The sequence below is a fragment of the Pseudonaja textilis genome, chromosome 2, assembly GCF_049901715.1.
Source record: "Pseudonaja textilis isolate UNSWEBS1 chromosome 2, rPseTex1.2, whole genome shotgun sequence".
In the NCBI taxonomy this organism is placed as follows: domain Eukaryota; kingdom Metazoa; phylum Chordata; class Lepidosauria; order Squamata; family Elapidae; genus Pseudonaja; species Pseudonaja textilis.
Window position 1 is genome coordinate 28316996 of NC_141991.1, and position 25615 is coordinate 28342610.

The following is a 25615-nucleotide window of genomic DNA, read 5'->3' on the forward strand; positions in this document are numbered from 1 at the left end:
ACTGGTACACATTTACCACCATTTGCAGCATCCCATGGTCATGTGACTGTGATTTATAACATTTTTGCCAGAAACCAGTGTTTGTTTCCAATTTCTGCCAAATAACGCCTCATAGCGAACAACGGGATTGATTGCTTGATGACCAAAGTATTCGTTTTATGACCGCTGCAAAACAGGTCCTAAAATCAGGCCTGATCACAATATGACCTACTTTACAACTGTCACAACTTATGACTGAAATTGCAGATTCAATTATAGTTGTAAGTTGAAGACTGCCTATGTCATTGATGGCTAACATTTTTGTCGTCGTGGGCTGAAAGTGCACCCATAATGCAATGCATGCACGATGACACCCCACCCCTGCACATGTGACTTCCTGTGCACACCATGTGCCTCTGTGCATGTGCGTGTGACCCCCCTGTGCACACTGCATACCTCTGCGCATGTATGTGCCCCCCCAGTGTGCCGCATGTATGACCCCATCCCCTGCACATGCGCGGCAAATACCTGACAATCAGCTGGTTGGCAGGAAGTGTGCGTGCATGCACAGTGGATCTGTTCTGGGCAATGGCTCATGTGTCAGCAGAAATGGCTCTGCGTGCCACTTCCGGCACGCATGCCATAGGTTTGCCATCATGGGCCTATGTGATCTTTCTGTCTTTTTCCAACCAAACAGCCATATGATAGTATGACAAGAGCATTTATTTTATTTTTTTGACAGGAATAACATTAATTTGCAGTTGCTGAAGAGCATCACTTCTTACCAAGGTAATTATCATCTTCTGGTTTCCCTGAGTAACTATGCTGCCGTACATCGATATTTGTAGCACCGGCTGGAATGCGTATCACAGTGTTATAACCTGAGAAGACAAACTAGAAAGTCAAGCTTTTTATGCACACGTAGTCTTGGCATTCAAAAAAATAATGATAAAAAGAAAAACTGTGCTACAATTCGACATCACAGTAACCAAGTTGATGCTTCCATGTTATCATCAAATAGCAAGAAGCTCAAAATATGAAAAAAAGTGAAAGCGAAATCTTGTTCGTCGTAGGACTGGTTTATCAAAACATGTCACAGATGGTTAAGTTTGCTAGCAAACAGCTTTTCTCTTCTTACCATAGTGCACCGTATTGAATGTCCCTGCAATGGTTTTGCATGATGAATTATCGCCACCACACACACCACATTTATCCCTTCTGGCTTTGGAATTGAGCACGTGATCACATCCAGCTTGCTTTAGAGAAAGAAAAGTTCAGAGTGAAATTGGACAATATGAAAATAAGATAGAATTCACAGGGTTACAAATGAAAACTATACTACCAGAGGCGACGGCCTCTGACAGCACATTCATTCTTTATTTTTCCAATATCCTGTTATGCTATAATAATCATAACCACCCTATTAGGACATGAAAAGTAAGCATGTTTCAAGCCACGTGAAGTGTAAAACCGTATAGCATGCTGGGAGATAAGCGAGACAGGATAGGCAGGTGAGCTCCTGGAGCTACAGAGAAGATTACACAAAGTTTATTATGCCTTGTGGTAATGGGTAGCAGTTGAAAGAACAAAAGATGAATCTGGGTTATTAAGCGCTAGGCTTATGAAGCTTTCAGCTAAATCGTGATGCAATTGTGATCCCAACAAAATGACTACAATTGCCCCAATTATCTATATTCAACTTGTCCATAATAATGCCAATCTCAACTATGTAGGTCTTCTGTAACTCTAAGAGAGTGAGATTTCTAATAATAATAAGTTTCTCCCGCTTAAAGTAGAAACTTACAATGGTGTGATCTTAGATGCTTAAAGCTAGCTTCTCAAGAGCACAATGTAATCTCATGTACAATACAGTAATTCCTGCACTGCATTTTCAGAGTTCTTCAGACATTCAGGGAAGGAAATGGCTCCCATTTATAGCGCACCGCAGGACTCTTTTATATCTGTCCTTGTTAAATTATATCGTTTTATGGGAAGCCTGGCACCTAAACAGTTCTCATAAATACGCCAATCCTGTAAGTCTCTCCAGAAAGGAAAAAAAGCAACATGGCCGTTTCAGTTCTGACACTACAGCCGAACAGAAGAAACAACAGAGAGCCCAGGATACTTATAATGTACTTGTTTTTTTTAGCCCCTCCACTGCTTTTCATTATCACTATCAAACAAAAAGAGGATTTACAGGCAATAGAGAATAGAGCTGATTTATACTTGAATCAGACAATTAGCCCATTTAGTTCAGGACAATCTGTATTGCATGGGGAACAAGCGGTGCACACACGCAACACTTCAAGGACTCCCGTACAGATCAATACAGGCTTTCTGGTTCCCATCCATGTTCCCTGCTGCTGCAGCTGCTGCTTTGTGAAGGACGATGACACACAAGGAATTATCCTGGCATGCTGTCTTCCTGGTTCAATAAAGCTCCTAAGTTAGTGGAAGTCTGATGGAAATGTGGAAAATGATATTCCACTCACATCTTGTCTCTTCAGACTTAATTGTCTCTCAATTGTTCACTAACAGGCTCTTTGGAAGATAGTCAGGAAAGCAACTGAAAAGGGGAAGATGGTGTGGGAAGCAGAGTTCTCCTCAGATCTAATCTTCTCCATTTAAATTTCATGCCAAGATTGGTCCCGAGGTAACAGAACAACAGAAGGGGTCTTGGAGGTCTTCTAGTCCAACCCCCTGCTTAGGCAGGAAACCCTATACCGTTTCAGACAAATGGTTGTCCAATATCTTTTTAAAGACCTCCAGGAAAGGACAGGTGTAAAATAAACTCAGCATGAGGTGAAGGAGATTTCAGTCTCTTATCTCTGCTTCCTGAAATGGGAAAGAAGTATTTTTGCCTCTCTTGCTATGTAAAGTCTCCAAGTGTAACTATCTGGTGGAGAGGAAAAAGGGATAGAAAATTTGGATCAGCTTGAATTTGGATCAGTGAGAAGACATAGTGTGGCTTCTAATTCAGTCTGGGCTGTATGCAGAGGTGGTATTCAGCAGGTTCTGACCAGTTCTGGAGAACCAGTAGTGGAAATTTTGAGTAGTTCAGAGAATTGACAAATACCACCTCTGACTGGAGATTTTACAGTATCCTTCCCCTGCCACACCCACCAAGCCATGCCCACAGAACCGGTAGTAAAAATTTTTGAATCCCACCACTGGTTGCATGGCTATCGGGATCAAAAAAGGTCACCTATTTTAAGCTCAGCTGAATTTAAGAGAGCCAGATTGGTGTAGTGCAGGTGTCAAACTCGTGTCATGTGATGTATCATGACTTCCCCCCCTTTGCTAAAACCGGTGGGCATGGCCAGTGCACACCCCTGGTGTAGTGGTTAAGGTGCTGGCTTAGAAACTAATCTGTGAATTCTAGTCTTGCTTTAGGCAGGAATAGCTGGCTGGGTGACTTTGGGCCAATCATTCTCTCTCAGCCCAGCCCACCTCACAGGAGTGTTGTTGTGGAGAAAATAGAAGGAGGTAGGAGTTTATGTATGTTCATTTCTTTGAGTTAACTATACCAGGGGTCTTCAACCTTGGCAACTTTAAGACTTGTGGACTTCAACTCCCAGAATTCCTCAGCCAGCAAAGCAAAGTTGGCTGAAGAATTCTGGGAGTTGAAGTCCACAAGTCTTAAAGTTGCCAAGGTTGGAGACCCCTGAACTATACGGTCTTAACGGCAGGACAACCATTTAATAAAATAAATAAAACTGATAGCAGTTCTTCAAAATTCAAGCCTCAGATTTTCCCTAAATTAACTTGGAGCTGCTGGACATTAAATGGATTTTTCCCCACTGGAAAAAAATACTATGCTATTAATAGGAACTGTTCTTGCTTACAGAGAAATGGCAATACATTCTGCTAGAGCAGGAATTAACTGGTAGAATATAAATGCTAAATCCAGATCCATTTAGGATTGGACTGGCTTTTTTTTTTTTTTTTTAAGATTCAGGTCAGGTTTTTGATGCCTCCAAGTTCTGACACATGGCATTAACATAGCCACGCACAGGGATCAAACAACATCTCTCTTTAGGATGGCATTTATTTATGCTTGACATACTTGACATTCTGTACAATTTGGAACTTTACTACTGTGGTTAGCCAAGGAGTAATACAAAACAGAAAAACTATTGTGTAAATTATATAAAATAGTGCTCTGGCTTAAATTAGGGAAATGTCACACAATTATCAGTTCATGTGAGGAGAAGATGGAAAACGTGACCCATGTTTGAAAATGGTTAGCTTGTTAAGTAAAAGTAAAGTAAAAATATTTACCCGACAAAGTCCTTGTACACAGATGTCATTCGTGTCTGGGCCACAAGGGGTGCCATCAATAACCCTGTCCCTGAGCTGATAATAAGCTGTATTTCCTGCCACTCTGCAGAAGAGCTTACACCGGTCTTTCATTAAAACTGTCAGAGCAAAATAATCTGGTTATTTTCTATCTAGTCTTTTCATGTTTTTTGGTAAGAAAGTTCTCTTGTCATTGATCCATAACACTGAATACATTCTGCGTCCTTCTTCAACTCAATGCACTCTACATGGGGCTGTTCCTGAAATCCATTTGGGAGCTTTAACAGCAGCAAGAGCAGTCTTTGGGGTTCCTAGAATGATCCATATTGCAGCTCAGCTCCGTGAACGACACTGGCTACCTGTCTGCTTCTGGGTGCAGTTCAAGGTGTTGGTGATGACCTTTAAAGCCCTTAATGGCATAGTTATAGGCTACCTGATGAACCATCTTGTCCCACTAGGACAAACTCTTGTGCTGTTTTACAGATTAAAGATTATCAGAGTTGGAAGGGACCTTGTAGGTCATCTAGTCTAAACCCACCCACCCCAAGCAGGAGACCCTAGACCATTTCTGACAAATGGCAGTCCAAACTTTTCTTGAAAGCTTCCAGTGATGAAGCTCCTACAACATCTGAAGGCAAGCTGTTCCATTGGTTGATTGTTCTCACTGTCAGAAAAATTCTCCTTATTTCTAGGTTGATTCTCTCCTTGATCAATTTCCATTTATTATTCCTTGTCTGGCCTTCATGTGCCTTGGAAAATAGCTTGACCCCTTCCTCTCTGTGGCAGCCCTTCAAATATTGGAAGGCCTATTGAGGTCAAAGAAGTCTTGATCAGAATTCAGAAGAAGAGCTTGCTGTAGTGCCCACCCTTAGAGAGTAACATATTCCAAGGGGTGGACACTACAGCAGAGAAGGCTGTTCTTCTGGATCCTGATCATCAAGATCTTTGTGACCAATGGGATCTGCAATAGGCCTTCTCTACCAGCACAAGAGGAGCGGCTGATTACCTACAGACTCCTACCCTTCTGCAAGAATAGCAATAGCATTTAGACTTATGTACCGCTTCACAGTGCTTTACAGCCCTCTCTAAATGGTTTAAAGAGTCGGCATTTTGCCCCCCAAAATCTGGGTCCTTATTTTACCGACCTTGGAAGGATGGAAAGCTGAGTCAATTTTGAGCCGATCAGAATTGAATTCCTGGTAGTGGTTATAGTTAGTCTGCAATACTGCATTCTAACCTGAAGACCTGATTCTGCCAAATGATCTGGGAACCCAATGGGGGAGTAAAACACTGGAGGTAGCTACTAGATTGATAGCAAACCCCACCACCCCCTTGCTTTCTGTTTCCCTACCCACGCATCTTTTATTTTCAGGGGATAAGAGCGTTTGTCTTCCATGAAGAATAGGGACAAAAACAAAGAGGAGGTAGAGGAAACGGGCAGCCCAAGCATTGTTTTAAACTGTAGCCCATAAAACCAAAATAGTATTAACATATATAAATAGTACATATTTTTCAACAGAGGGAAGAAAAATGAAATAATGATGTTTCTTTTGATTTTCACATCAAAAGTACTCAGTCCTACTTTTGACAAGATTTTCCCAATGCACTTTCAATGTTTATTCATTCAGTTTCTTATTGTTTACCTCAGTTGAGAAAACTATTTTCACAGTAGTTCATCTCATAACAATAGTGTATGAGAGTCAGCCACAGAGCTAGGAAGAACAAGCCCTACAACAGTATTTAGGAAGGGATCAGGTAGCTTTGGGCCAGTGACTCTCTCTCAGCTCCACCCACCTCGCAGGGTTGTTGTTGTGGGAAAAATAGGAGGGAATATGTGCCTTGAATTCGCCACCTTGAGATATTTATAGAAATAATAAAGGCAGGATATAAACCAACAAGCAAAAACCAAATCCTTCACGATTTCTCACTTCTAGTTGCCTTATTGATGTACTTACTTCCACTATACTTAGGAACCCAGCGCACATTAGGAGGTAGACCGTTAATGTTAAAATGCTTCCCATCAAAGACAGCGCACTGTTCATCACGGAAATCTTTCTTTAGTTTAGAACATGGTTCAGTGTTGCACGATTTAAATTTCATCCTGCGTCCCACACAGTATTTTCCACCATTTTTTGGCCTAAAATAAACATTTAAAAGATATGTTTATGAATGACATTAAGAGCTTTCAGATTCAGCCCCTCCATTTTTGAGTTCATGATGGTTTTCTCAGCTTTTGTTTTCTTTCCATTATACCAAGACTGTATTGTGTCTGAATTAAGTTAGCTTTTATGCTTCCGTTTTTTATGATGCTACTTCTTGTGAATCAGGAATAAGTTCTTTCACAGCGATGAAACATATTTATAAAGACTAAGGAAATCATATTCAAAGAAAAGGACAGTGATCATGAAATATTATCATTAGAACTAATTAAATCAGTCCAGTGTGTTTTAGTGAGCAAGGAGATGTATTTATTAAATAATGAAAGTCCTCTTAAATTTGAACTAAGTATCATAATTTCAAGATAAACGTTTACAATCAAACCTTTTAATTGGAGCTTAAACCTCACATTCAAATGTAAAAGGAAATTAGGTTAGCATTAGCATTTAGCCTTAAATATGCTGATGAAGTGTGCAAAGGAAGAAAAAAGAAGGGAAGTGGAGAAAACTTGTAAATCACACTCATTCTCCACCTGAGGAAGCTCTGGACTGAAATGGTTACATTTCAGGATCTGTTCAGAGAGGAAGAAAAACCATTTTATAAATTAAACTGATTTCATTTTCAACATATATAACATAGAAAGACCAAATGCAATCTCCCAGTTATGTGGAATAGCCATATAAAGGCTAAAAACCTTTTTTTTTTTCTTATTTGACTGGGACTGCAAAAGGAAAATTGTCAAAAGCCACACAATGAAGCTATATCCTATTTAGTTTGACAGGTAAAACTGTCAAATATACCCTATATTTAGAAATCATATTTAGATTTTTTCCCCCTATGTCTTTATTTTCAGGCAGAATTTTAAAAAAGTGCATGCATCTGATTGTGAATCACTAATGCCACCTTCCAATACTTAGGAAAATAGGTAAGGTGAAAATTATGAAGTATGTGGCCATTCAAGAGAGCCAGTATGGTGTAGTTGTGAAGGTGCTGGTCTAGAAACTAGGAGCCTGAGAGTTCTAGTACTGCCTTAGGCATGAAAGCCAAATGGGTGACTTTGGGCCAATAACTTTCTCTTAGCACTCCCTACCTCACTGGGTCGTTGTGGGGAAAATAGGAGAAGGAAAGGTATGTTCACTACCTTAAGTTATTGATATAATTAAGGCAGGATACAAATAAATACATACATAAATCCAATCCATGCCCTGAATGGATATTTAACTTGCATGCTGTACTTCATATCTTGCTCATCATTTACGGAGAATATGAAAATTCTTTTTTTTTTTCATTTCTTTTCCAAGGCTTAATAATGTGCCAGGAAATACAGAGAGACCTCAATTTACAACAGCAGAATCTTAGTTGCAAGACATGTTTTTTGTCAAATGAGACATCCATATGACTGCCTTGCTCAGTGACCACAATCCCAGCTCTCCCCATTGCAGTTGTTAAAGGTGCCTAAGGGGGAAGTCTTGGGAGGTTCAGCACCCAACTGTAAGCAGAAACCTACTGGGGCCCTGAAGGACTTGGCCAGCCAGGTCCCAGCAGTAGGTTCTCCCTGTGCCATTATGCCAATTGGCTAGACCCAGGGGCATGCAGGCCTCCTCTCTCTCTCCCACCCTCCCTCCCCCCTCTCTCCCCACACTCCCAGAAAGCCTAGGCTTCTCCCTGGCCTCCTCTTCATCATCCCCAGAATGTCCCAGCACAAGCCAGTTCCTGTTCTTGGCCACCCTTAAGAAAGGTTGTCTCTCTAACCATGAGGAAGATGTCTTTCTTCCAGGCTTTCTAGCTGAGCCTCACATCAACTGGACACACCTGTCAGCAGCCATAAGGAAAGGGAAAGATAACTGGATCTAGGAGTAGGCACCTGGTGCCTTCTGGCATGGTGGGCAAAGAGAAGATCCAGGCCTTTCGTGAAAGAGGGGAGATTGGAGCCTGCACCTGGTTGGGCCTGCTCGATCAGTTGAGGCCTTCTAGTGTGTGTGAAGTTTCCTAGGCAGCTGAGGAGTCTACCGTTAAGGGTGTGTGTGTATGTGTGTGTGTGTGTGTGTGTGTTTGTTTGCAGTATTCCCATTGTCGTGAGGGTAGGCACATTGCCAAGCACCTAAATTTTGATCACATAACTGTAGGGGCACTGCAACATTGGACTGTCATGTAAGGGTTCATTTAGTGCCATTATAATTGCCAAAGGTGTAATGTAATTCCATACCTATTTATGTAAGCATCCAGAGGAAAAACAATGGAAAATTACATGTATGTTGTGACATCACAACACAAGCCTGCTTGTTATGTACATCCATCCTGATGTTTGATGCACTTATATAAACCATACTATTTGCATTCTGCCCCTCCCACTCTGCAAAGACAGTGATGCCTGGAGCAAGTCATATAATTAATTATATGGGAATCTATTTCTAAAACAAACATACCTATGAGGTTTGTATGCATAAACAATCTCTCCTGAAAACTTTTACGCATGATACTAAGATAACTTTAATTAAGATGGCATGCAATTTTAATCTGACGTCAGTAAACAATAATGGATTGTTTAATTTATCAATAATGAATTGTCTAATTTAAAACTAGGTTTGAAGGCCACCTACAATAATTTCTGAAAGGAATACTATTCTCCCTAGGATATTGGTTTTTTTTAACATCAGAGGTAATATTGTTTTTTTAATACAATATTGCTTTTTGTAACATAATATGTATACAAAATTGTCACTAACTGTACAATGCCAGGTTCTTCTTCCAAGCTAGCATTTACAAACTTCAGAGTGCTATGATGGAACTTTCTGTCAACTGAGATGAATAGGTTAATACGTACTGCTTTGAAATGGCTTTCTTTTCCATTTCTTGCTCCTAGATAGTCTAACGAAGTTATGAGACTTTGGAAAATTTCAGGCTTAATCTTGCTTTTCTTAGAAGCAAGCAAACATGAATCTCAACCTAATCCCACTTCAAAAAGGCCTAGAAGATCTCTGTTGTATCATGACTTGTAAGTTGACTTGAGCTTTACAAATAAACTTTTTTTAACATATTAATGTTTCATCATGAATCATTAACCAACAGATTATTATGCCAAAGTCTATCTTATGGTTTAGGGATGGTCAATCAAGTTCTTTTATAGTCTTTTCTTAAAACTAATAAGTTTGAGTATCAAACATTTGGCTGGAGGTAGCCAGATACAAGACTTAACTACTGAAGACAAAAAGAGGAGTATCTCTATTTTGATGCTATTCCCTGCCTCTAACATCTATATACTGAATGAAGATATGTGCAAAAAATATTGGTTTTAGCAGAATGCATGTAAATGCTCCATATGACTGAAGTTTTGTCCATTACTTTTCCAGATTTTAATGCAACCCATCCCAACAATAATATGAAGAAGAGAGTAAAGGCTTGATCAAAAGGAATTGAATAATGAGAAATGAGCTGCTTTACCAGTTACATATCTTCATTCAAATTGTGATTGCAGATACGGGAAGATGTGACAATGATAAACCACCAGTTTGTCATCTCTACTCTCAGAAGACAGGAAGGGGTGAAGCTGTTTATCCTAGTTCTTTATTCATGTCCCCCCCCAAAAAATTCAATTTCCATGTGTTCAATAGAGCTTATTAGCAAGTAAAGTACCTTTACATTGCAATCTTGCAATATATATATATATGAAATTCAATGTCACCTAATCCTGTTGTTGCTTCCTTTTAATTAACCAAGCATGCATCTATTGCAAAGTATAATTTTCCAGTTGCAAAGATGAGAAACTATTTTAAAGGTAAATTCCTTTCACACTGTATTCCCATAAACTGATATTTAACTGTGAACCAAAAGAAATTTTAAAACATTTGTGAAGTCCTAACTTTTATTCACTAAGTTTTATTGAGATAGCCTAGAGCAGGGGGGTCAAACTCAAGTCATCATGGTGGTGTCATGGGATTTTTTTCCCCTTTGATAAACCGGGTGGGAGTGGGACCAGCATGTGACACATCCAGCCCATAGGCAGTGAGTTTGACACCCCTGGCCTAGAGGTATTTCCTATTTTAAAACTGGAATCATTTCCAGGTTATATAAAAAGTAGTACAGTATATTAGAAACCATATATTTATATTGTCAGGCATAGGGACTTTTGGAACTTAATGAATTCACTCTTTTCTGTATCCTTTTCTTAGTTTTGGCATAAGCTTCCACCGTCACTATAAACAATATTATTCATTTGAACACCTGTGTTTGGGAATGGATGCTGTATCTCATATGCAAAAATTATTTGAAAAAATATATTTAAGGCCTTTAAATATGAAACAAAATGACATTTTGTTCCATGTCATTAACATCTTTATTACAGCCTTCCCCCCAATATAAATGTATTTCCCAATGTATTTCCCAACCATGAATTAACAATCTTATAACACCAACTTGACAGAATTCTCGTGACATCTGGCAGATAGGTGTAAAAACAGAGAAAGAGTCTGTAGTTTTTGCCTCTACCAACATATTTCTGCCTCTCTGCAGCGGTGTACCATTAACCGCCATCCTTATTCTCCCCAAAACCATGGTCATGGTTTGCAGGCACAAAAAGGTGTCAATATTCTAGGAATCTTCTCCAACCAGAAGGTTGAACCAAAACAAGCAAAACATCTCACAGCTGTATATCTATGGTGAATTCCAACTGTTCTAAAAGGACCAATTTGGAAAAGACAATCTAAAGAGTCTTTAAATTTTTCCTTACATAGCAAATTGATTAAAACTCTCTAAAAGAAGTTTGCCTTGATGTATTAGGTATCATGGCTTACTCAGAGCCACCATAAACAATAAAATGTAAGCAGTGAAACAGTGGAATGGTCCTAATGTAGGTGCTATCTTGAGATGATTTGTGCTTGGGAGGGTCAGTCCTGTAGAAGGACAAATCATACACTAACGCCAGTTCCCATGACTGTATATGGTATGGAAGCAGATTATTAAAGCAATATTTATAAGACTTTATTTTCTCCAGACATTACGTAATTCCTTTTTACCCCAGAGCAGGCCTTGTATACCATATTCTCCAACTCAGGCCAAGAAAATAGCTGAGCTGGGTGTCATTAGGGTTGTTGCTCATCTGAGGAAAGCACTTTTTACCCACATTGCAGAATCTGTAACAGCTTCTTAAGTTGGTACCAAAAAAAAAAAAAGCCATTCACTGTTTTGATTCTGCTGGCTTAAAGCAGGGGTTCTCCAGCATGAACTGCAAAGGTCTCGGCAGCTAGCAAAATGGCAGCAAAAAATAAAAGGTTCTGCATCTCTTTGCTAGCATTTTATGGTCCTCCACAGGTTTGCATTTACATTTAGCAGTCCTATATAATATTTTCCTGATTTGTTTTTTGTGAATGCTACATTTTTGAATGGGTTTGTAATACTCTATTGAAAATGTCTATTTTCATTGATTGTGACAAAAATCCAGAGAAGTAAGGCAATGCTATTTGTTTAGCAAGTATTCAAAAGTCACAATAGCATTAAAAAGTAACTTACAACTGGTCCTCATATTTAGGACCACTGAAGCACCCCCATTGTCATGTGATCAAAATTCAGACCCTTGACAATTGGCATGTATTTATTTGCAGTATCCTAGGGTCATGTGATCACTATTGGTGACTTTTCCAGCCGATTTTCACAAGCAAAGTCAATGGGGGAAGCTTGACAATTGCATGATTCACTTAACAGCTATGGCAAAAATGTGGTAAAATTGGGTGAAAATCACTTAATAACTTTCTACTTAGCAACAGAATACCTGGTCCCAATTATGGTTGTAAGCCAAGGACTGCCTATAGTTCTCAGTAGAAAATGGAATAATTCCTAATCATAGCAGTTGATTATTCTTTACAGGAGATTATTCTTTGGAGACCACAAAGGGCTTCAAAGAATTTGTGATATGATGACAGCCTACAAGCAGAAATGAAAAAAGACACTTGCAAAGATACTCAAGCATTAGCATTAGCATTATTTTATGATTTAAGTTTAATGCTAAATTAAAATGTTCTTAATATTTGTTAATGATAATAATTTTAAATATTTATTCTTTCAACCCAGGAGCTGTTGATACAGTTTTACAGAGGAATTATTGCTTCTGTCATTCGTACTTCGATAACTGTCTAGTTTGGTACTCCAACCAAACAGGACAGGTACAGACTTCAACGGATGGCTAGGATTGCAGAAAAAACAAATGCAACCAGCTCGCCTTCCATTAAGGACCTGTAATATTGCAAGGGTCAGAAGGAGAGCTGAGAAAATATCTATAGATCTCTCACATCCTGGCATAAATTGTTTCAACTCTTCCTCTCGGATGCTGCTAAAGGGCATTGCATGCCAAAACAACCAGGCACAGTTTTTCCCCCTCATGCCATCACTCTACTGAACACCTAATTCCCACAGTACTATCTTATGCCTAAGTATATTTACCCATGTGGAATGGCTATTATTATCCTTCTCATCTTTTCTACCACCTCCTCTCATTGGTATCATTATTATGATTATTATTCTGTTGTTCTGCATGTACACTGAGAGCTTCTGAACCACACGCAAAATTCCTTGTGTGTTTAATCACAATTGGCCAAATAAAGTATTCTATTCTGTTCAAATTTAGTTTTGTAGTATACCACCGAGTCACTTGCTTGTGAGATATGCAGTTATATACATTAGATAAATAAATAAAATAAATAAACTGAAATAAGTATATGTATATGGTTTCAAAATCTAAGGGACTGCTTTGGACAAAACTCAGCAGCACTTTTTCGTGCGGCTGTTGATAAAAATAGGATCGCCAACATCCGATGCCGGATATGGCATAAGAAGAAGTAGTAGTAGTATCAGATTATCAGATTAACAGATTAACAGAGTTGGAAGGGACCTTGTAGGTCATCAAGTCCAACTCCCCACCCCCCACCCAAGCAGGAGACCCTATACCATTTCTGACAAATGGCAGTCCAATCTCTTCTTGAAAGTCTCAAGTGATCAAGACTGCAGCAGGCAGGGGAGGTAAATTCTCCACTTTCCATTCTAGCTGTACTTCTAAGAAAAATATCTGATTTGACTGTTTTTCCCCCAATGCAAATCACAGCTTTGCTGGAGCAGTTCTGAACTAAGTCCCAGTTTCATTAGTTCAGAGTTGAGCTTTGGCAATGAAATAAAGTCTTGGGGGTTCAGTCTTCATAAATGCATTTCAGATTTAATCCCAATTTGGGGCAATTTCCAATCTAAATACAAACCTATACATACACCAACCTATGCAATAAAACATGTGTTTCACTGCATGCACGTTGAAACACTTCACTGGATTACAGCTGTCCCCAGTATGTACACTATACGTATGCATGTGTACAATCTGTTTGTCATATACTATATGTCTGCCTGTGTGCCATCTGTTCATCGTCTTCATAATCCTATTTACATGAATCATTTGTGATATCTTGATCCATTTTACCAAAATGCCTTTCATACAGTGTTCTTATTTATTCGTCTTTTAATCTAGCTATCTATTATAAGAATTTATATCCTGTCCCTCAATAAAATTCTAAAGCAGATGATGTTTCAAAACATTCTAAAATATTCAACACGGTAAATTAGCAACAGCATAAAAACAGACTCAACCACGATAAAACACTCCAAATTAAAATAAAATGTATCACTGCTCTAAACTAAATTCAGAAGAGCCAACTGGCAAGCTTCTTTAAGAAATGGGTTTCACAAAGAGTGTTACCCCCTACTGTTCTGTGAAAAACCTGCATATTTTGTGGGGCAGCATATTTTATTATCAAGATACATTTGGGGTTTTCAGAGAAGAGTGTTCATTATATGTTATAGCTTCCTCATTATTTTTGTCATCTAACAGGCTGCTTCCATATTTTTTATTTTAAAGCCAGGAATTCTGTCATGCGAACAAGCAACTTTCTGATGCTTATGGCCTACTCACGGCAGCTTCACTCCCGCTTCAGATGATTGCTAACCACAAGTCAGAAATAGACAACTTCATGTAGTATTATATGCAGTAAACCTCAAGAAGTCAGTACGCTTAAGTCCACAATTCATCCTAGCTTAAACTTAGTTTATTCCCAATGCTTCATATAGGAATGCAGTTGTTAAATACTTCATCCAGATTCCACACATATAGTAAGAAGAAACATACTTGCTGGGCAGCAAACAGACAGGTTGCTGCCCATTCATAATGGGTTTATTACAAAACCTAAAATTGTGGTAAGAGAGCTGTAATATTTAACTTTTTGTACTTACTCAGGCCTGTTGCATTCTCGAATGGCATTTTTAATTCCTCCACCACATGTTCGTGAACAAACTCCAAAGGGGCTCCATGCGCCCCAAACCCCATCTGTCATAGGTACTTCTCGCTCTTTGGGAACACAGTGGCCATACTTGCAATGCTAAATTCCAGACAGGAGACCAGACAGAGACAGAGAAAGAGAAAGAGAGAGAGAAAACTATTAACAAGATTATTTTATTGTACAGTTAGGCTTCATTCTAGCATATTACAGTATTTTTAATAGCAATTTTATTAAAGATTGTAATTGCAGCAATACAAGCTTAAAAAAAAACTTTAAAAAAGTAGAATAAAAGGAAAGAGTAGACGGTGCAAAAAAGAAAGGAAAAAAGGGAAAAACAAGGAGACAACAGAAAAGAAAGAAAAGTAAGGATAACGGAAAGAAAAAAAAAATAAAGTAGTGACTTCTCACCATCATAACAAGAACAAACAATTTTACCTTTATTTATTTTATGTATTTATTTTATTTATTTTGATTTGTCAATTGCTTACAAGATAATAGGTATAAGTATATACATAGTTATGAATACATGATTTCCTGAAATCAAGTGTGGTGCAGTTAACCTTGAATTTGTATCTATTGTGTGCTCTTGTGTTGTTATGGTTGAAGCTGAAGTATTCATTGACAGGTAAGTCATTGCAATGTATGATTTTATATACCATACTTAGATCAGACCGAAGACAGCATAATTCAAGGTTTTCTAGGTCTAGAATTTCAAGTCTGGTGGCATAAGGTATTCTACGAGTAGAGGAATGGAGAATGCTTCTTGTGAAATATTTCTGGACTTTCTCAACTGTGCTAAAGTCAGATACGTAATGCGGGTTCCAGACTAATGAGCTGTATTCGAGTATTGGTCTAGCAAATGTTTTGTATGCTCTAGTTAATAGTGTGATATTACCAGAGGAAAAAGCTACGTAGGATTAGGTTAACAACTCTTAATGCCTTTTTGGCTATGTAGTTACAGTGGGCTCTAGCATTTAGATCATTTGAGATGAGTATTCCAAGGTCCTTTACAGAGCTTGGATCATCAACAAGGTCTTGACTATTCAGTTTGTATTTGATTTTCTGTTTTTTTTTTGCCAATATGTAAGACAGAGCATTCATTTGTTGAGATTTGAAGTTGCCATTTGTTTGACCATTCTGATACATAGCCAAGATCTTTTAGAAGGGTAGCAGTATTGTCTGTGGTATTGAACAGCTTTACATCATCAGCGAAGAGAACGCAGTTGCTCTTAATATGATCACAGAGGTCGTTTATGTAGAGTATGAAGAGAGCTGGTCCTAGAACACTGCTTTGGGGGACACCACTATTGACAGGTACAGAATTTGATAGGACACTTCCAATTTTGACCATCTGTTGTCTGTTTGACAGGAATGCTTCTATCCAGTTATGCAGGTATCCAGAGATACCATAAGATTTTAGTTTTAGGAGTAGTTTGTCATATACCACTGAATCAAAGGCTTTACAGAAGTCTATGTAGATTGTGTCTATTGCTTTGCCCTGATCGAGTTGTGTAGTCCATATATTTTTGCAGTGTAAGAGTTGCAGATTACAGGATAGTTTTTTTCTGAAACCAAATTGTTTATTGGAGAGTAGGTTGTTTGTCTCTAAGTGGAGGATAATGGATTGGTTAATCATTGATTCCATGACTTTACAGGTGACGCAGCACAAGGAGATTGGTCTGTAATTTTCAACTAGGCTGGGGTCTACCTTAGATCAGGGGTGTCAAATTCACATCGTCAAGTGACATATCGAGACTCTTTTCCCCTTTGCTTAACTGGGCGTGGGCATGTCCAGCACATGACGCATTTGGCCCATGGGCCAGGAGTTTGACAGCCCTGCCTTAGGCAGTCCTCAACTTACAACTGTTACAAGTACAGATTCTAAAAAGTTATTTACAAACCATCCTTGAAATTATGACTGCTGTACCCCACCAGCAGCCACCCGATTACATGTTGGGCACTCAGATTTACAACCGGTTGCAGCATCCCATGGTCAGGTGATTGCATTTTGCAACTTTTTTTCACCATTTTCTGGCAAAGAACACCCATTGAAAAAGCTAAATTCAGACTTACAACCATGTGGTTCGCTTAATGAGCATAATATAAACAGATGTAAAACTGAGTGCAGCCACATGGAGATATATGTCTGTAACAACAACAACAATAAAATACTGGGCTCAATTATGGTTGTAAGTCAGAGACCCTGTAGCGTATCACTTCCTCTTAAAATACAACAGATGATCTCTTCTTCACACACACATTACAATCTTTTTGAAATATATCTTTCTCTAATTTTGTAATGGCTGTGGTAATGACCTGGGAAACAAGAAGAAGAGCGGCAGCCTAAATATAAATGATAAATGAAATTTGAATCTGAAGGAGGAGAGGTGGCAAAGCTGTGTCAGAAGGAACCCCCCTTTAGTTTTTGTGTGAGTAAAACTGAGGGCAAGAGGGTACTTTCAGACTTGCAAGATTCTGTTAAATGTAACCTTCCAATAAAGATAGAGCTGGATTTATTGCTATGTTTCTTGTCTGGACTAACCTTGAGGGCTAGCAGATTGTTATAGCAATAGTACTAAGACTTATATACCACTTCAGAATGCTTTTACAGCCCTCTCTAAGCAACAATCTGGCTCCTCATTTTACCCACCTCGGAAGGATGGAAGACTGAGTCTGGTGAGATTTGAACTGCCAAATTGCAAGCAGCCGGCAGTCAGCAGAAATAGCCTGCAGTACTGCACTCTAACTACTGCGCCACTGTGGCTCATTATGGTTATACTTGTAAAATGTTTCCCTAAAGATAAGCCTTCCTTGCTCTCAAATGAGTTGAGAGAGATAGTTTTATTCTGAATGAAACAGATTAATTTTCATTAGTATCCAAAATTATGTCAATCTATTACTTTGCTGTCTTACTACAATTCTTTCTTCTTGCAGTTTTTAAATGTACTACAAAAAGCGATTTATAAATAAACATATGCAATAAAATACATTTTTAAAAAGCTAGAGATATCCGGGCTAGGTAATAAATATTTTAGAAAATTGAAATTACTTGAAACAATTGAAACTAGGAAAACATTCCATTACTCTGGAAATACTTATGTTTCTCAACGTAATTAATAATAATAGATAATTCAGTGGCACTGGCATTTGAAAATCTGTAACAGATACAGACTTTTAATGATTTCTACTACCATATTTTTCAGATGCAAAATTTATTAGCTGATGCTGTATTGTAGTCATTGTGCAGCAACTGAATATGAAAAGAATAAAAAGCTATGCATAAAATAACTCAAAAGATTTTGTTAAGATACAGTGATTTAGAAAACATGTTTATCTTAAAATTCTCCCCGCCACTTGTATATTTCATAGATAAGATCCAGCTTTTATGATATTTCAAAGTTTCCTTCATACTTAAATATATCATGTCAAGATGTCAGAGGAAATTAAGTTTTGATTTACAAAAATCACAGAGAGAAAGCTGGTAGCCTAGATTTTGATAGACAAACCATCTTTTATAATGATCCAGTATCATATGCTTATGTGACAGCAGGAGGGACAATTAAATTTAGATTGGCAGAAACAAAGAGCAGAACTTTAAAAAAAATGTAATGGCACCACAAATGGGAAAAAGAAATTCAAATGTTAAAAATATGGCTCTACCCATGTTGACAAATGAAATAACATAAATCTATGAATAATTCACTAATTATTATTGTTGTCATATTATCCTAAAGCAACATTTGTAGTCTCTTCAGTTAAAAAACAGAAACACAGAAAAAATGGAAAGTGCAATGTTTTGGTATTTGTATATACTCTGAACAGGGTATCTTGACTGAAATGTTACCTCTTAGATGCATTCAGCACATGGGATGGGCAAAGGGTTTATATAAGGGTCAGATGGCAAGGGTGATACAACATGCAGTGTAGCAATTACTGATTCTACTTCTGTATCTGAGCAGAAGCACATATGGTTATTATATGGGAGACTAATATATTTGCCCAGAGTCTCCATATTAGCCATCGCACGAATTCAAGTCAAGGTGAAAAGTCTCCTATGTGAGATATTCAGGTCGTTATAGAAGTAGCAACCTCAAATTACATATAATAGGGATGGATCATTTGGGCACTCTCATTTTCTGCATGTAAATCCCAAGTCCTCTGAGTTCAATTAGTCTGGGCCAAGAGATCATATTGCCTGTGGTAAGATGCCACAATATGTGAGATCAGAATCTATTTGCTTCTTTAGAGGGGAGGAAAACCTATTCAGTAGAATAAAATGAAGCAGAGATTCACCCCAAAGGATTTCTTTTCAGCCAAACCTGAGATAGTGAAATCCCAGGCTAACTCAAAAAAGCTAACCAAAGGCATTTAAAGTTAAGTGTGGAACAGTTAAGAATGGTTTTCAGAAAATTAGAATGAATGGCTTTTAAAGTAGGGGCATTTTTATACTGTAAACACAGAACTATGCACCATATAACAGAAAGCCCAAGATCTATGCTGTATGCAGTTCTATTGTTGCAGGGACATCATTACTGTATCTTCTCTGATTGCCTTAGAAACTTTGTGAGTTTTAATTATATAAATTGAATTGAAATTGAATTGAACTGAAATTGAATTGAATAGAATACTTTACTTGGCCAAATATGATTAAACATACTAGGAATTTGTCCCTGGTTCAGAAGTACTCAGTGTACATGAAAAGAAACAGAACAAAAATAATAATGCCAATAAAATTAAAATAAATTAGCATTGAACTGAAATTTCTGGACATAAGAATAAATTATAAAATGTTCTTTCTTTTAACTTGCTCCTACCAAAAATATGCTCTAACAACATGTTGTTAATATTCCTTGAATGTACAGGTATCCTCAACTCATAACAATTGAGCCCAAAAGTTCTATTGCTAAGTGAGACACTTGTTAAATGAATTTTGTCCAATTTTATGACCTTTCTTGCAGCAATTCTTAAGTGAATCGCCACAGTTGTTAAATTAGTAATACTGTTGTTACGTGAATCTGGCTTCCCCGTTGACTTTGCTTGTCAGAAGGTTGCAAAAGGTTGATCACATGATCCTGAGACACTGCAACCATCATAAATTTGAGTCAGTTGCGTGACCCATGGGGATTGCTGTGATGGTCAGAAGCATGAAAAAGGATCAGTGTCACTGTAACTTTGAATGGTCACTAAATGAACGGTTGTAAGTCAAGGACCACCTGTATGGTTAAGACAAAATGTTTAACACTGCTTCCCTTGAAAAAATTATGTGACTTTTCCTGTCTCTGATCTCAAAGATAAAGGTAAAGGTTCCCCTCGCACATATGTGCTACTCGTTTCTGGCTCTAGGGGGCGGTGCTCATCTCTGTTACAAAGCCGAAGAGCCAGCACTGTCCAAAGGTGTCTCTGTGGTCATGTGGCTGGCATGACTAAATGCCAAAGGCGCATGGAACACTGTTACCTTCCCACCAAAGTGGTCCCTATTTTTCTACTTGCATTTTTACATGCTTTCAAACTGCTAAGTTGGCAGAAGCTGGGACAAGTAACGGGAGCTGGGAGTCACTTCATTACATGGTGTTAGGGATTCGAAGGCCAAACTGCCAACTTTTCTGATCGACAAGTTCAGTGTCTTAGTCACTGAGCCACCGCTATCTCTGATCTCAAACGAAATAGTATCATACCTTTTTAAAGAAATGGAATCTATTTCATCGGCAGTGTCTAGCCATATTGTCCTCAGAGCAGTCTACTGTCCTACTGTCCTACTCTGAAGTGGTATTCTCATGAGTGAATTTTACTAAAGCCAAGTTGGCAAAAACAAAACTTCTATTATTTCTAAAGTAGATGTGGAAACACAAATATACATTCTACATGCACATACATGCTGCCTTTTAAATTCAGGCACACTTTTTACACCTCTAAATACTTTGTTTTTAAAGTAGGCAGTATTTTTCATGATAATGAAGCTATTTCATGTTGTACCAAGAGAAATAATTAATCATACCATTATTAGGATTGTGAGGATGTGGATCTACTTTGATGAATACTTCATGGCAAGCCATTGGTTTTTCTTTTTTCATTTTATACACATTTAATACAAATACTAAGGTAAGTCATATTGTCAAATCCTTTTTCTAATAGCAGAATTTAAAGAGACAATGGTTTTCTGAGTTCAGATATCACAGGTAATTGCTTACAAAACAGAACTGGTTACAAAACAGAACCAGAAGCTTTCAGTCTTTCCCTTGCTTTATAAAATAAAATAAAATAAAATAAAATAAGGACAAGTGTGCAATTCAGGTGGCTGGGCAAGATAAACCCTGAAATTTTGTAGCTTGCATTGCAACAACAACAACAATAATAATAACAATAAATATTTTGCAAATAAAAACAGCTCTTATTCTCTTTATCAAGGACTTGCAGTTTATTTGTTAAGACTGGGTGATCTATTCTTTTGGCTGTGCCCATTTACCGATCCAGAAAAATAAATAAATCAAAATGTGATAGCTTCTAAGGAAAACAATCAGTCTATTTTTCAGTTACATGTTAGATATTACAATATCTCAACAGAAAATGTTTTATCTGCAGAATGATTTTTTTTATGCATAAACTATCATACTAAATAGCGCAGTAGCAAGGAATGTAAATAGTAGGGTAGGCTGTTCTGGGATGCAGTGCTAAGTCTAGTATTTTTTAGTTAGTTTGGCTTCACATCTCTGATCTGGATAGTTTAAAATCAGTCAGCCTTCTAAAAGGCTATAAGTAGCCATAAGTGGTTGCACACCATTTATGGGCACCCAGTAGACTCCAAATGGAAGAGACAGCCTGAAAATTAAAGAAAATCAACTCACTATCCTTCTGCACTAGCCTGTTAATACCTCAGCTGACAAAAAAACATATACATGATGTTAATTGAGATAGCACTATCCCTTAAGAATACTTTGCAGCTCCATATGTACTAAAGTTGCTGAAAAGCAAGTATGCCCATTGCCAAATGGATTGATACAAGACATTTTAAGCAACTAGAAGTAACAGAAAGCAAGCCCTTTCCTGTGAGAATTTTATTATGACTGAGTTCCCAACAATGATAAGCTTATTACAGATTATATTTCCCATTTAGATGCGCAAATGCAATGGCATAATCATATTCTGAAAAATATATCTGCTTTTTATAACATAGCAGCAGCATGATAACCCTGAAGTAAACAAATACTGTATAACAGATATTTGTCTGAAAAGTTTAGAATTTGGATTATTATTTGGTTTAATACTATCCAGCTCAGTGTTCTCACACATGAAATATGTCTAACACATCACATGAGTTTGTCTGCTATAGGAAAGAGGTTTAAAGCAGATATTTGTATAACGTTGTTGGTTTAATTTCAGGGTTGGGTTTTTTTTTTGGTGTCTCAGGTTTTAGGTCTTAAAATGTATTCTCTTTATTTGTTTTTTACTGATTACATACACCCATGAGTTTTAAAATCTGCAGATCTGAAGCAAAACATTTTGCTTCATTTTGGTTAGAAAACACAGAAATAGTTTAAAAGGAAGATAAACTTTCTCCAATTGAGGGATCTGGGCTCCAGATGTTGTATCAGTACGCTACACTCAACCTACTTGTTCCAAATTAATTGTGGAGTGATGTTGCCTTCAACAGTATTTAAAAAGAAAACGTTATGATATAGGAGAATCCTTCACAGAAATAATCTGTAAAGTAGTCTTCGTGCAGCCCCATTATTAATGGTCACCAGTATAACGCTGGATATTACAGAAAGGAAAAAAAATCTCATTCCAAAAAAAAAGTTGAGCTTTTTCTCCTAGTGAATAGGGAAATAGGAAGTGATCTGTGAAGGAGTACAGTCTGATGACAGAGCAGTTTAAAAATGCTGCCGTCAAACAATGAAATGGTTAAAGATATTCTCAATGAACAGATACCATTATTTGGTGCAGCGGTTAAAGTGCTGGCCCAGAAACCAGGAGACAGTGAGTTCTAGTTCTGCCTTAGACATGAAAGCCCAGTGAGGTGACTTTGGGCCGGTCATTCTCTCTCAGCCCAACCCACCTCATAAAATTGTTGTGGTGAAAATAGGAGGAAAGAATATTAAGTATGTTTGCCGCCTTGAGTTATTTCCCCCAAAATAAAGGTGGGATAAAAATCTAAGACATAAATAATGGCAAGACATAGAGCAAAGAGACCAACTAACCTTTCCAAGGCCACAGTCCGTCCCATCTGCCCATGGTGTGTGTTGCGTACGACATCCTTTATGAGCTCCATCATCATTAATGCACCATAGTCTTCTGCACTGCTTCTGCTTAAGTGATTTTAAATGGTCTCAGCATTACTCAACAGCCAGTATAACATATGCTATAGGCCACATACTTATTTTAGATTATCTCCCTGGTGTTATTACCATCACTGAGAAAGGAAGTATAAACAATGAGCACAATAAACTAGAGGAAGTGACTTGGCTAAGGTTGCAAATGCTGACATTTTTGGCTCAAGTGCCTTAAACCTCCTGATTCAAAAGCGAAACCTTGTGCCCATACAAAATGCTCAGAAATCCCATTATGAAAAAAGTGCAAAATGAACAAAACCTGAAAATCAGAAATAGTGAACATTTTTATGACTCCCAAATTTGACAAGATTCTTCTTGAAATATTTGACACTGTTCTCCATCTGGATTATACTTGCATTCTCTTTCCTTGAAGTAATTAATGGTTTCTATTTTTAAATTTTGTAATTATTAAGAAAGAGTTGAATATGCTACAGCTGAGAAAGGCAGATGGTCCCCAAATTATTAAGACTTAAGCATCCTATGCTTTCAAATCAATCCCATTGAAACAAAACCTCTTACATAGATTATCAGTCACTATTTCCTAAGAGAGAGATTGTCTTATTATTCTATTTTTCTTATTCTATTTTTATTAAAAAAAAATACAGATATAAGCTGCAACTCTGCAGAATTTCACTCAGCTTTCTCTGTAATTTCTATTTACAATGGCTATATCTTTTTCTCGGTTGTACACAACATAGGGGGTAGAATTTAGAATTCACAATTACTTGTAAGTAAGTTTTATTAAGTTCAATAGATCACTACTGAGTAGACACTGGGAAATTTCATGGATAAGTTGCTTATTTTTATGTACGCTGATTAATGTACATTTAAAATAATTCTATTCTGTTCATTCTGTTTATTCCATCTTTGTATATATCTGTATGTGTATGAATAAGAAATCAAAACAAGATGAATATATCTTGCTAAATCTTAGGGAATCTCCTAGCAATCCTGCATGTCTATGCTGCATGACTCACCATTCTCTAACCTATGAGGATGGCGATGGAATTGAAGATTGCCACCCAGTATACACCTTGAGAAGAAGCCACTTCTCAAGTCAGTTCTTTTGGATAACAAGTGACCAATTTCCAATTTATTATGGAAGATTTTAGAGAAGATACTGCCGGGGGGGTGGGGGTGGGGGTGTAATCCAGATATAGAGGATTCTAGGGGAAACAAATTTATTAGAACCATTGGAGTCAGGCTTCAGGTTTTAGCTTGGAACAGAAATGGCATTTGTTGCCCCAGTGGATGATGTTTTGGGGCCTTGGAGAGAGGATGTGTACATCCTCCTGATCCTAGCAGATCTCTTGAGTTGACTCTGAGATGACTCTGACAACACCAACCACCCCAGTTACACAGCCAATACACTTTAAGTAAATACCACAATACACTTTTGAACTGAGGCTTGGAGACCTAATCTCAAACAAGTTGTTCTTTGAGAGAAGAACAATTTTGCTTTTGGTTTCTAGGTGGGGTTGGTTCTCGCCTCCATGCTGTTCAATACTGACTGAACTTGATGAAGTCATCTCTAAGTCTGGAGTGAGGAATTATCATCTGATGATAACACCCAGTCATATACTGATATCCCTAAAGCAAACCAGGGGAACCCCCAGAAATCTTAGCTGTAATGGCCTGGATGGATCAAACAAGCTGAGATTAAAACCCTGAAATATAGGAGTTGTCAGTAATATTCCTGGCTGAAGCCTCATTCCAAGTTTGATTCTGGATTATATTATAGGTCTGTAATTTGGAGTCCTCAGGATTCTAAACTCCTATTATAGTATAAATGGAGAATAGGGCCATGAGGGACTTCTCATCTGGTTTACTGTAACTTCCTGTATATGTGGCTGGGTTGAAAACAACCCCAAAACTCCAAATGGTACATAATGCTGTGGCCCATCTGCTACCCAGCTATGTTGTGATTGTTGCACTGGTTACCATTCTGCTTCTGAATCCAGTGCAACATGCTAGTTATTACCCCTAAAGTCTTGCATGGTTTGGAGCACAAGTAACTACATGGAACATCTTTCCTACCCTAGATATGGTTGATTCAGTGCAATCTTTGAAGAAAAGCACATGCCCTACCCATAAGAGATGAGGAGGGTAAAGTCTCAAGGATGCAACTTCTCTGTGGCCACTCTCCTCTGGAGATAATAAATGTCCCCAAATGTTCTGATCCTCAAGAACTCTATTGCTTCACAGGTCACATAATGGTTGATATGACTCAGTCAGATTAGGTTATTCTTTATTGTTTAAATAAATGCAATGTTTCCCCCAAAATAAGACCCTGTCTTATATTTTTTTGCCACCAAAAAAGGCACCAGTTCTTATGTCATCCCTGACTAACCTCACTTGCGTGCATCACCCCCCGGCCTCCTTTTCGCTATCAGAGGCCTTTAGGAACTTCTTCTGCAGCCGGCAAGGCTTTCCTGAAATCGATCTGGAGCTTTGCTATCAGCTACAGAGGCCTTCAGGAAAGCCTTGCCAGCCTTGCTGGCTGCAGAAGAAATGGGCCAGCAAGGCAGGTGTTGGAGTGTGAGGAGC

The 25615-nt window shown here is 38.0% G+C and overlaps 1 protein-coding gene across 5 annotated transcripts in view; it reads right to left on the bottom strand.

The window, feature by feature from the left end:
* Nucleotides 1-25615, bottom strand: part of ADAMTS9 (ADAM metallopeptidase with thrombospondin type 1 motif 9) — a 153105-nt gene that overhangs the window by 87474 nt on the left and 40016 nt on the right. For 4 of the 5 annotated variants that reach the window (XM_087923609.1, XM_087923611.1, XM_087923612.1 and 1 more), the window contains 6 exons: nt 22937-23044; nt 14695-14840; nt 6234-6415; nt 4261-4397; nt 1118-1235; nt 765-860 (listed from right to left, as the gene is read on the bottom strand). In XM_087923609.1, coding sequence (XP_087779735.1) covers nt 765-860; nt 1118-1235; nt 4261-4397; nt 6234-6415; nt 14695-14840; nt 22937-23044 — 787 coding nt within the window. The remainder of the gene's footprint in view (nt 1-764; nt 861-1117; nt 1236-4260; nt 4398-6233; nt 6416-14694; nt 14841-22936; nt 23045-25615) is intronic. The other variant, XM_026721947.2, reaches the window with a different exon arrangement.